Consider the following 12977-nt stretch of genomic DNA (forward strand, 5'->3'; position numbering starts at 1 on the left):
TATGGCTATTATCTCTGAGCCTTTGCATTATATGTTTTTTTCTAAGTTTATCAACATTTCTAACTTTCTTCCAATTCCAACTTTCTCAGAAGTAAACATGAATCGTGTATTGATTTTGAAAGATTTAAGTGATTTCTGAATATAGAAATGGAAGACTTTAGTAAGCTGGCAATCAACAAGCACTATATGGTAGAGAGGTTTATAATTCTGTTTAACATGTCAGAAAGTTTGGTATATTTGGCTAATTAAAGAGCATGCACGTAAATTGTAATAACCACTACCACCAAGAAGGCAAGAAAAAAAAGGTACAACATACATAAATAAAAATTGATAGAGTGACTGTAGAATATCTGTCATATGGGTCATTGAGTAGGTATTCTTTTAGTGGATTCTGAAAAGATTCTGGTCTACAGTAAGACACTTTCTTAAGGCTCTTGATATAAAAACGAAGAGCTTTTAATCATCCAACTCTATAAATAATAAACACAGACTCTTCATTATACACCAATCTCGAAAGAAAACAATCCTCCTTTAGCTGACAGTTTCTCACAAGTTATAACTTTATTCATGGCTGCTCAAAATCATGTCCAAGTTACCATTCCCAAAGAAAATCAAGCCCCTGAAGAGGATTTTGACTACTCTCAAAGAGCACAGTGGGTTCGAGCCGCTGTGTTAGGAGCAAATGATGGATTAGTCTCAATTGCATCCTTGATGATGGGTGTCGGAGCTGTTCAAGAAAACGTTAAAACCATGATCATTACTGGATTTGCAGGTTTATTTGCCGGTGCTTGTAGCATGGCTATAGGAGAGTTTGTCTCTGTGTACTCTCAACTAGACATAGAGCGAGCTCAACTGAGGAGAGACAAAACAACAGGAGGACAGAACCAAGAATTCGAAGAAGGTGACAAGGAACAACTGCCAAATCCATTTCAGGCGGCCGTAGCCTCGAGTGTTGCATTTTCATTGGGTGCCATTGTGCCTATTCTTGCTGCTGCTTTCATAGCAGATCATAAGGTGAGGCTTTCTGTGATCGTGGCTGCGGTGAGCTTGGCATTGGTCGCATTTGGAGGAATTGGTGCTTTCTTGGGCAGAAGTCCTATGGTGAAATCTTGTGCTAGAGTTTTAATTGGTGGCTGGATGGCTATGGCCATTACCTTTGGCCTTACCAAGCTGATTGGCTCTACTGGCCTGGAGATGTGATTGAAACTTTATGTTCCTGTCTCTAGTCCTAGTTTAATCTCATCTGCTTAAGAAATCTGTACTAGAAAGTTGACTAAATACCCTTTGTATAATAATACCGTGAAGCAGTCTGTGAATTTGTATTGATCTTCCTACTGATAATATTAGCAATGGCACACAACCTTTTACTTTTTCACAATATGTCAGGCATCATCTACTAACGTAATCTAACATTTCATTGAAGCTAAACTCATCAAACTACGCCTCATTCTCAAATATAATTGGGGTTCACTATATGAATCTTTTCTGTAACTACTTTGTGCCGATCATGCCCACGTCCCAACAAATTCATCACTAAGTCTATCCTTCGTGATTTGATTATTCCTACCTGGCTGTCTACTTACCTCAACACTATCTTTTTCCGAACTTGAGTCCGGCCATGCTCCTCGAACCTTGGTGGAGTTAAAGTTTCATCAAAGCACAATAAGAGTATGATGCAAAGAGTAAAGGATTAGAGAAGAGGGAGGCAGGAAAAATATATGCGCCTAGGATTTAAGCACATAAATCAACTGCAGTCCCAAACACGGTCTGAAGAATCTTTCAACTTTGATGTTAATGTTTACTTCTATGAGTGACAAGCTATGAAAAGTAGTTACTATCTGACAAAAAGTCGCTCGCTAAAGCCCTCAAGACATACAATAATGGCAGGTCCTAATTACCCTCATTGCAATGGCTTGAATGGCAGCCTTCTTATACCCCATAATCCTAGTAGAGTATAACGACTTACTATTGTTCGTCATTATGATGTGAAATCTGTTATACATATCATGAGATCCATTGAAGGACACAAAATACAATGAATTTACGCTATGTGCATTGACATTGTAGGAAAGTTTTATGTTATTAGGTAAAGATGACCTAGTAACTCTTCATACAAAGCCTCACAATGTATATGGGCAGCCCCGTGCACTAAGCTCCCGCAATGCTCTGGTCCTTTCCCGGACCACAAGTGGTCTATTGTACGCAGCCTTACCCTGCATTTCTGTAAAAGACTGTTTCCACGGCTCGAACTAGTTACGCCAAGGATAATAATGTGTTATAATAGGTTAAATTGCATTTTACACTATCAATATATATAACTTTAATTCAAAACACACTGCTAAGGAAAAAGAAAAGACTTTTCTCTTGAATGCAATGAGTTACGAACTTTAACCTTGTGAGAACCGGAACTCTTCTGTGTTTACATTTCCAAAAGACTTCCACATATCTCAATTGTCAAATGTTGAGATGGTCTATCAGCCATGGACAAATATCTGTTTGATATAAGAAAGAGTGCAGAAATATTGTGAAGTTGGTGTTCGTTAGTGGAATTTAAGTTTTAGGGTCTAAAGAGAAAATTTTATCTTCATTTGGATCAGATAAGACCAAAAAAGTTTAAAAAATTGAAGAGCTTGTGGCCTTTGTGTGAATGGCACACTTCTTGGTATAGTCTAATATTTTGCTTTAGCTTTTAGTGGCCAAAGCACGTTGCACCCAAGTTTATATATTGCTAAAATATCTCCATGTCTCTGTTCAAACAAGTGCTTTCCTATACAGCAATGCATCTCACAAACTCCATCTTGTAAAGGTCAAAAAGCCATCTTTAAGGCTTTTAGCCTCCAAAATTAGGCCATTTTGAAGTACATAAAAAAAGGTAATCAGAACGATGGTATGTGATTTATTCCAAGAATATGTAGTGTAAAGTCCAATACCATCAAGAGGAAAAAAGGTTATATCTATAAAGCTTCAATAAAAAGAAGAGAAAATAGATAATGTTGAGATTCTTCTTCTTTCAACGAATTACTAACCCAATCTTCCAGGACTTTTGACAGGACAAATTAGATACTGTAATATTTAGGGGGAAGACAGACAACTACCTGGAAAAGGTGAAAAAGCACATTTACAAATGCAAGATGCAGGCAACCAGTGAAGAAAGCAACAAATGCCACTAAGCCTTGTGCTCTCCACACTACACAATATTTAATGGCACCACTGATGGACAGTTTGGTTACTTTTTTTAATCAGCCTACTCTATAAATAACGATGACCGAGTCTTCATACAACACCCATCTTGAAGGAAAAATTGCTTCTTCTATAACTAACAAGTAGTATTTATTAACTTCCTCAATGGCTGCTCAAACCCAAGTCCAAATTACCATTCCTAAAGACCATAATGGCCAAAAGCAAGCCCCTGAGGAGGATTTTGATTACTCTCAAAGATCACAGTGTTAGAAAAATATTCTTTTCTTTTTAATATCTCAAAATATAATAGGCCATAAATATCTCTAATGTCTGAATCATTTCTTTGTAACATACATTTGATCTTTAATAGCCTTAACTAACCATTATTTTGGTATATCACTAACGTTTTTGACCATTATATGGGTACAGACCATTCAATGTTGGCAATTAAATTTGGTTCTTTATTGCCATTGACCATATACCCTTTAGTGCATTATAACCGTTTGAAAATTGACACTGTCAATGATTCTCAGGTTATGGATCTTTTACATATATATATTGCTAAAGTCCTTTCATTTGGTGTGTGAAATAGGACCGAGATGAATTCCTTCTATATATTTCTACTGTGTTTCTTTTGAGATGTAGAAAAGAGATACATTAAGAAAAGTTCTTCCTCCCATATTTTTGTGTCTTTGGGTTTTATTTTGAGATAAATCTTTGTTAGATTAAAATTCCAGTTTTGTACTAGAAGAGCTTGTTGAATCCTGGGGGATACACCCATACCGGGTGAAATATCCTTAAGGACAGTGTCTTAATTGACATGCCTCAAGCTATGAGATTGTCCGAGAATTCCCTATAATGTTCGTGTTGAAGAGAAGTCATTACAAGTGTTCGTGATGAAGAGAAGTCCCTACAAGTGTTCGTGATGAAGTATTTTCCGTAAGATTTCCAACAATCTTAAGGATATTTCATGTTATGTTCTTATGGAAAATTAAAAGAAAATAACTTAGTACAATGCCTAAGTTACGGGTATGTTTCTGAATTATAGTATAATGGAAAATATATGATCTAAAAGTAAAGTAGTAATGATTTTGATATGATTAATTTATACTTTTATTTGAGACTTTTAAGTTGTGCTTGGATAGTAGTTTTAGTGACTATCTTCTCTAAGATTTAATATTGAGTTGTGGGGCAGATATCTAGTGTAAAAATTATAAGTGGGTTTATAATGATGTTCTACAAGTTTGAGATTCTGTGGTGAACATTTTTATATTAGATAATGTAGACTCTGAAATTAAACATGTTTTTTTTGTCTTAGTCATTTGAGTCAACAAAATGCTGAATACAATGAATTGGTTTTGGGTTTGTGATGAATTTGTGTTGTTGTTATATAATTTTAGGTAGCTCTTAAATAATGTCCAAGTCATTTTTATATTTGTGGATAATCTATATTTGAGGTGGTAAGATGAGTGCAAAGATATGTATAATAATATGCATCTATATGTTGTGATAATTTTTTGAAAAGTTGGCTTGAAATTGATGCTTATCTTCATAGATTAATTATGGTGCAAGAACCTGTAGATCTATCTTTGAGATCTGTGTTTGTATAAGTTGTGTTCTTTACACATTGAAGAGATTTGATAAATTTAATTTAGGTTTTAAAATTATCTTGCTTGATAATTTGGATGAAGAAATGTTGAATTATGACAAATTTCTTTTCCTACAAAGGTGAGATATTTATGTGGAAATTTTACTTTGGTTAAAGAAGGTTTTGATGGGAATAACTATTATTTTGTGTGTGACGAACTATGTCATCATGTTCATCAATGTAGAAAAGATTCGGAGAATGATAATCCCGCTAATTAAAAATAATTTTGATTAAGCGGATGATATATTTATTGTGGTCATTTCTCGAGCGAATCTTTTGTGGCTAATGTGAGAGATTGGTGGTTAGACATTGGTGCTACTAAGTGCTAATACAGTTTTGTGTTCTACACCCAAGTTGAAGAAGAAGAATGATTTATTCATTTTGGTGATTCAAGAACTACTCAAGTTCTTAGAATGAAAAAAAAAAAAAAAATGTACGTTGCTTTTGAAAACCATGACAGACTATTTGAATTCAATTGTAACTGATTGTGTTTAAAACTAAGAGAGTGAGAAAATTAGAAATGTTTGTTGGGTGCTCTCTCTGTACGTTTTATATTGTTTTATTATATATAAGTAAGAGATAGTATGACTTAATTATTATGGTGATACTGGGAGAAGAAACAAATTGGAGGCAAAATATTTCTTGTAAATTATAGAAAGAATATTCTTTAGACTGAAATATATGAAAATGTGGGGGTTACGGTGTTATGAGTCATGAACGTCCTTACTTTGAAATTTTTGAAATTATGGGGGTCATGATATCTTACTAGAGTTATTTTGAGGAATGTTTTAAAAGTGATAATATTTCAGTTGGTCTTGTTATTCAAAAATGTTTTTGAAAAAAAAATATATATATATATAAAAAAAAAAAATATATGGTGTTATTTCTTTTCTCGATACATGATTTTGAAAAGAACCAACTGATGGATAAGTGTTATAGTGAATTAATATTTGATGTACTAGAGAGGATACAATGATGCTAAGTGGATCTCAAAATCCACTAGTGAATATGTGTTTACCCTTTGTGGGGGTGTAATAGTTAATATGAAAATAAGCCAAGTGGACCATAATGAAATATGAGTTTATGGTTTGAAGTTGGCTAGTGATGAGGTTAAGATGCTTCTTAGTGAGTATTGAGGTTGGGATAAAACCAACATGTATATATTGTGGTTGCCAAACAACATTAGTTGTGTGAGAAAATAATTTCTTAATAGCGCTATTGTGAGATGTGATAGTTTTTATAATTGTGTGAAGTCTGAGGTGAATTTGGCCGATTCACAAGACTAAAAGAAACATCGAGGGGAATGAGACTTTTGTCATTTGAGAAGATTAACAATGATGGTAACCCAACCTATGTGATTGGAGATCCCATGAATTAGGTTCATATGGGTAATAACAAGTCATTAGTTGATCAAAGTGCACTATTAAATTATGTCTCTTCCTATGGTGTGTGAATATAGTGCAAATACGCAAGGCAAAGTGAGGTTGAGCTATAAACTCTTAATCCATTACCATATCCTTTATAGGTGGTGTATTGCTCTCGCAGAATACTCTTGATGGGTGGACCTATATGAGTGGAGTGGTGCCGCTTCTATGAAATTGTGACGGATTTCTAGAGCACTCATGAATACCGGACACGCGCATGGCCTCTTAGCGCAAAACCGCGATAACGACAAAGATTGTGCGAGTATGATGTGATAGAATAAGACCATGAGCTTACAAAAGAATTTTTGGTTCATAGAAGTTGTAAACTTCACCAACTATTTTGTAAGTTTAATCTTGTTTTATCTAGGTCTGGTTCATAGTCTACGAGACACCAGATTCGATGCATTGTACTCATATCTGTAAACCCAGCAAAACTTCTTATTTTATTATTTTTGAGATATATGGGGGATTGTTAGAAAAATATTCTTTTCTTTTTAATATCTCAAAATATAATAGGCCATAAATATCTCTAATGTCTGAATCATTTCTTTGTAACATACATTTGATCTTTAATAGCCTTAACTAACCATTATTTTGGTATATCACTAACGTTTTTGACCATTATATGGGTACAGACCATTCAATGTTGGCAATTAAATTTGGTTCTTTATTGCCATTGACCATATACCCTTTAGTGCATTATAACCGTTTGAAAATTGACACTGTCAATGATTCTCGGTTATGGATCTTTTACATATATATATTGCTAAAGTCCTTTCATTTGGTGTGTGAAATAGGACCGAGATGAATTCCTTCTATATATTTCTACTGTGTTTCTTTTGAGATGTAGAAAAGAGATACATTAAGAAAAGTTCTTCCTCCCATATTTTTGTGTGCTGGGTTTTATTTTGAGATAAATCTTTGTTAGATTCTGGCTCCTAGTTTTGTACTAGAAGAGCTTGTTGAATCCTGGGGGATACACCCATACCGGGTGAAATATCCTTAAGGACAGTGTCTTAATTGACATGCCTCAAGCTATGAGATTGTCCGAGAATTCCCTATAATGTTCGTGTTGAAGAGAAGTCATTACAAGTGTTCGTGATGAAGAGAAGTCCCTACAAGTGTTCGTGATGAAGTATTTTCCGTAAGATTTCCAACAGTGGGTTCGAGCAGCTGTTTTAGGAGCCAATGATGGATTAGTCTCAATTGCATCCTTGATGATGGGTGTTGGAGCTGTCCAAAAAGACGTAAAAGCCATGATACTTACTGGATTTGCAGGGCTAATTGCCGGTGCTTGTAGCATGGCCATAGGAGAGTTTGTCTCTGTGTACTCTCAACTAGACATAGAGCGAGCTCAAATGAAGAGAAACAAAACAACAGAAGGACAGAACCAAGAATGCGAAGAAGGTGATAAGGAACAACTGCCGAATCCATTTCAGGCAGCTGTAGCCTCGGCTATTGCGTTTTCATTGGGTGCCATTGTTCCAATTCTTGCTGCTGCATTTATAGCAAACCATAAGGTGAGGCTAGCTGTGATTGTGGCGGCAGTGAGCTTAGCATTGTTAGCATTTGGGGGAATTGGTGCTTTCTTTGGTAAAAGTCCCATGGTGAAATCTTGTGCCAGAGTTTTAATTGGTGGCTGGATGGCTATGGCCATTACCTTTGGGCTCACCAAATTGATTGGCTCTACTACTGGCATGGAGTTGTGACCAGAACTCTATGTTCCTTCTCATTTTCCTAGTTCAGAATCATCTGCTTAAGAAATCGCTGTTGCATCATGCATGACCAATTAAATTTCCCTTTCTGGAATGATTCAGGAGTAAATGCTTAAAGAATGATATTGAATTGTCATTTAAGTATAAATCCATAATACTACTTTAAAGACTAGCCATAACACACAACATTTTACTTCGTTATGATATGCTAGGCATTATCAACTGCAATAATCTAATATTTCATCAAAGTGCTGATCAATAAAAAATAACAACTCCTCAATTCCATATAGTGTTGTGGTAAAGCTATATCAGATCTTCTAAACATTCTTCTCTATTCTGGCCCCACCTCTCAATGAACCATTAATAAGAGGATACAACTTGACTAATTTTACACTGGTCATTAACTAAAGGCAACCCTTCTTTTTCTGGACTTGAGATTGGGCTAGATGGAGTTTACACTTCATCATATTAATCCATGACAATTAAGAGAGCAAAAGAAAGGATAATCAGCCTTGGCCAGTTTCAAGATTGTGCGCAACAGCAAATTGAACGTAAAAGCTTGTTAGATTTCCACATATATCAACTTTGAGACAAATAATATGCCAAACATTTGAGCACTTGAAATCTATATTAGCCTTTCATACATTTAGAAGTATATAATTTTGTCCCAAACGGAACCTGTCAAATCTTTTGACTGGATGTTAATCTTTTACTTGATTACTTCTATGTGTGACAAGCTAGGAAAATTAGCTACTATCCGACCAAGACTTGTTTGCTAAACCCCTCAAGACATACAATGATGGCAAGACCCAATACCTCATACTGCAATGCTTTAATTATGCTGCCTTCTTATGCCCCATAATCCTACTTAGACCATATCGGACTAGTAATTATTCTATCGTCTTTATGATGAGAAATCTGTTATATCATGAGGGTCATTGAACACATGAATTTTAAGTTCCGTGCATTGACATTTTATAAAAGCTTTATACTATCTACTAACTCTTAATTGCAAGTCTGTTATGGTAAATTAGAATATAGAATAATAACTTGCTATAGTCAGTTCAATTACTGGTAGTGTAAAATTATTTATATTGTCAGTGCGTATAATTTAAATTGAAAACACAATGCTACAGACTTTTCTCTTGTATACAGTGAGTTTCGACCTTCAATCATGTGAAAATTTAAACTTTCTGTTTTGACATTTCTAAGACTTCCACATATCTCAATTGTCCAGTTTTTGAGATGGTCTATAAACCTATCAGACTTGGGACAAATATCTGTTTGATAGAAAGAATGGTGCAGAAACATCGTGAAGATGGTGTTCATTAGTGGATTTAAAGTTTACGGTCTAAAAATAGTAACTTCCACTTCATTGTGGATCAGAAAAAGAGAAAAAAGAAATTAAGAGCCTGTGGCTTTGTGTGAATGGCACACTTCTTGGTATACTCTAATATTTTACTTTAAACTCTAGTGTCAAAAGCAGACTGCACCCAAAATTATATAATGCAAAGAAACCGTATCTCTGCTCAAGCAAGTGCTTTCCTATACAGCAATGCATCCTCATTAGGTCATTTGAAGTAAACACAGAAAAAAAAAAAAAAAAAAGGGAGCAGTAGTCGGCTAATCCTTATGATATGCGTTTTGAATATTTGAGACATGAACTATGCATTCTTTTTGAAAGATTTCACTTTTTTCTGAATAGAAAACAGGCAATCAGAAATCAAAGTAATCTGTATTGTGTTGAAGTTTATACTTCCGTATCATCACATAACAAATGATGGTTATGTGATTTCTTTCAAGAAAGTCTAAACACTAAAAAGAAAAACCATTAAGAGAAAAAGGGATAACATAAAAAAAGAATTTGATAGACTCACCTAAGCACATTTGTTCTAGGAGGTAGGTGTTCTCTTAGTGGATAAGTTTGGTCCAAAGTAAGAAACTTTCTTTAAACTCTCCATTAAAAAATGAAGAGCTTGTGGCCTTTCTATGGATGGCACACTCCCTGGAATATTATAATCTTTGCCTTCTCAGCCTTAGTGTGGAGAGCACACTCCACCCAATTTTTATATACCAAAGTAAGTATGTCCTTAGGCCGTATCTCTAGAGATTCATGCATGCAAGTGCTTTCCTATACCGCATTCAATATTCACAGGTCACCTTCTAGGAATCAATGGCAGAAATGAAAGTTGAAACTGCAGATTCATTTTGCAGAGTTAGAATTTGTTAATAAACAAATGCAAGGTTTTAGCAAGCATGCAATCAGAAAAAAAGAGATCAAATCCAAAACGGACTTGTGCTCACCACACTACTATTATTTTATTGCACCACTTTCTGCTTAGGCTGATATTATTTAGTCATCCTGATCTATATATAACCATCAGAGGGAGGATTAAATCTTCAAAAACAAAGAATTCCTAAACAAGAAACATCCTTTCTCTAAAAATTCCCTAAAACTTTCTTCATGGCTGATCAAAACCATCTCCAACTTACTGTCATTAAAGAAAATGATAATCATAACCAAAACCAAGTACCTGAAGAAGACTCTGACTACTTCCAAAGGGCACAGTGGCTTCGAGCTGCTACATTAGGAGCCACTGATGGATTGGTTACAACAGCATCTTTGATGATGGGTGTTGGAGCTGTCCAGAAAGATATTAATGCCATGATATTAATCGGCTTTGCAGCATTGTTTGCTGGTGCTTGTAGCATGGCCATAGGAGAGTTTGTTTCTGTGTACTCTCAATTAGACATAGAGTTAGCTCAAATTAAGAGAGAGACCAACATAAGAGCACAGAATCATGAACAGCAAGAAGGAGAAGACAAGAAGGAAGGACTCCCAAATCCATTTCTGGCAGCCATAGCTTCAGCTGTTGCGTTTTCATTGGGTGGCATAATACCAATTGTTGCTGCTGGATTTATACCTAACCATAAGGTGAGGATGAGTGTGGTGGTGGCGGTAGTGAGCTTGGCATTGTTTGTATTTGGAGGAGTTGGTGCTGTTCTTGGGAAAAGTCCTGCAGTGAGGTCTTGTGCCAGAGTTTTAATCGGTGGCTGGATGGCTATGGCCATTACCTTTGGACTTACCAAATTGATTGGCTCTGCTGGCATGGAGATATGACCGGAATATTATGTTCCTGTCCCTACTCCCAGTCCAGAACATCTTTTTTAACAAATGTCTGTTGTGTTTCCGACTAAATTTCCAGTATAAGAATAGAATAAATGCAAGATATCTTTTTCTGTAACGGTTGTGGTGTGAATGAATGATAGTGACGCGTTTTCTGAAATTTATATACTTGTAATCTTGCTTCTTCAATGTGCTTGGCCGTAGCAGACTTGCACTCCAAGGGGAAGTAACATACTACTAATGAAGGGTTTTCTAAAGTTAGAGCCATGTCTTTTCTTGCAAAATGAGGCATCATCGACACCTGTTACAATCTAACAAATTTATCATTAAACACTTGAGCAGGATTTCAAGTAATTTATAAAGTTGAAAGTACTTATTCAAGAAGCAACCCAATTCGAAACACCGTCTCACCGCTTGATGGGGAATGTATTCAGGGTTACAATCCCAGAAAGTCTACTGACATAGAGTTAACCTTTTGCTACTATGTACGTGGTGCAAGCTAGGAAAATTGGCAGGAACCAATCGAATTTTATACTATGTATATGGTGCAAGTCTCTCTCTTTTGTGGAATGATGATTCATATGACCTGCTTCAGTTTCAACCATTTAAGTTCTCAACCATCCTATTTTACAAGGGACATCCAAAAATCTTAGTTGTCAAATCTTGAATCAGCCTAATGGTTTGAAAAATCTCAGTCAAATAGAAGAAATGATGGTAAAACACTGCGTGATCTTTAGTGGATTTTAACCCTTTTTGGCCTCAATGAATTCTCTCTTTTTCTTCCTTCTGAATTCTTCAATGAAGAGCTTGTGGCCATTATGTGGAGGGCACACTTCCTGGAATACTTTAATATTTTGCTTTCTTAGGGGAGCACAGTCCACACTATAATACTATAAGAAAGTGTGTGTGTGTGTGTATATATATATAATCTCATATCTGTGTTCATGCAAGTGCTTTCCTATACAGCAATCCTTATATTATTCACAAACTTCTCTTACCTAAAGTTGCAAGACCATCTCATAGTTGGTGAAGTAACTGCGTTTCCATGGCTTTTTGCTCTCAATATCATGTCTTCCATCTCGGATTACAAAATAAAAGTAAATGCATTTGTATGATAGATACAGGGACGTTGGATAATTTAAGGCGTTTCTGAAAATATGATTTTATCTCCAGAAAACGCTGAGCAAGGATCCGCAAACATGAACTATGCATTCATTTTGAAAGATGTCTCTGCTTTCTGAATAGGCAAATGCAGGACTTCAGCAAGCAGAGCTATCTGTATTATGCTGAAGTACCTAATCATGACATATGAGAACCGTGTTATGTGATTTCGTTCAATTACATGAAAACTGTAATAACCAATAGCACCATAAAGAAAAAAGGAAATGGGTAAATCATAAAAGAATTAAAATAAACCGACTGCAGGACATCTGTTATAGTGATATATGACCAAAGTGTTTAATTAGTGGATTCTAAAAGTTTTTTGGTTAAAGTTACTTTCCTAAAACTCTTCATTAAAAAAAATGACGAGCTTGTGGCCTTTCTATGGATGGCACACTCCCTGTAATACTATAATCTTTGCTTCTCAGCTTAGTGTGGAGAGCTATTTTTATATACCGAAAAGAGTATGTCCTGTATCTCTATAGATTCATGCATGCAAGTGCTTTCCTATACAGCATTCCATGTTCACAAGTCACCTTACCGAATGATAGTGAATCAATTGAAAATCTGAAACTACAGATTCATTTTGCAAAGTTAGAATGTCTTAATAAACAAATATAAGGCTTTAGCAAAGAAAGATTAAAAAACAAAAACCGCCACTAAGGCTTGTGCTTACCACACTACTACTACTTTTTTATGGCACCACTTTCTGCAAAGGTTGA

General features: G+C 35.4%; 3 protein-coding genes across 3 annotated transcripts; all 3 read left to right on the forward strand.

Moving 5' to 3' along the window:
- The first annotated feature begins 491 nt into the window (after positions 1 to 491).
- Positions 492 to 1341, forward strand: LOC132062770 (vacuolar iron transporter homolog 4-like). The gene has a single exon (XM_059455270.1). The coding sequence runs from the start codon at positions 568 to 570 to the stop codon at positions 1198 to 1200; it is 633 nt and encodes a 210-aa protein (XP_059311253.1). The 5' UTR covers positions 492 to 567; the 3' UTR covers positions 1201 to 1341.
- Positions 1342 to 3100: 1759 nt separating this feature from the next.
- LOC132062771 (vacuolar iron transporter homolog 4-like) lies at positions 3101 to 8108 on the forward strand. The gene is made up of 2 exons (XM_059455271.1): positions 3101 to 3445; positions 7402 to 8108. The coding sequence occupies exons 1-2, from the start codon at positions 3346 to 3348 to the stop codon at positions 7959 to 7961; spliced, it is 660 nt and encodes a 219-aa protein (XP_059311254.1). The 5' UTR covers positions 3101 to 3345; the 3' UTR covers positions 7962 to 8108.
- A 2253-nt stretch (positions 8109 to 10361) lies between these two features.
- LOC132062772 (vacuolar iron transporter homolog 4-like) lies at positions 10362 to 11355 on the forward strand. Its single transcript, XM_059455272.1, has one exon. The coding sequence runs from the start codon at positions 10432 to 10434 to the stop codon at positions 11086 to 11088; it is 657 nt and encodes a 218-aa protein (XP_059311255.1). The 5' UTR covers positions 10362 to 10431; the 3' UTR covers positions 11089 to 11355.
- The last annotated feature ends 1622 nt before the right edge of the window (positions 11356 to 12977 follow it).

This window comes from Lycium ferocissimum, chromosome 7 (assembly GCF_029784015.1).
Source record: "Lycium ferocissimum isolate CSIRO_LF1 chromosome 7, AGI_CSIRO_Lferr_CH_V1, whole genome shotgun sequence".
Classification (NCBI taxonomy): Eukaryota; Viridiplantae; Streptophyta; class Magnoliopsida; order Solanales; family Solanaceae; genus Lycium; species Lycium ferocissimum.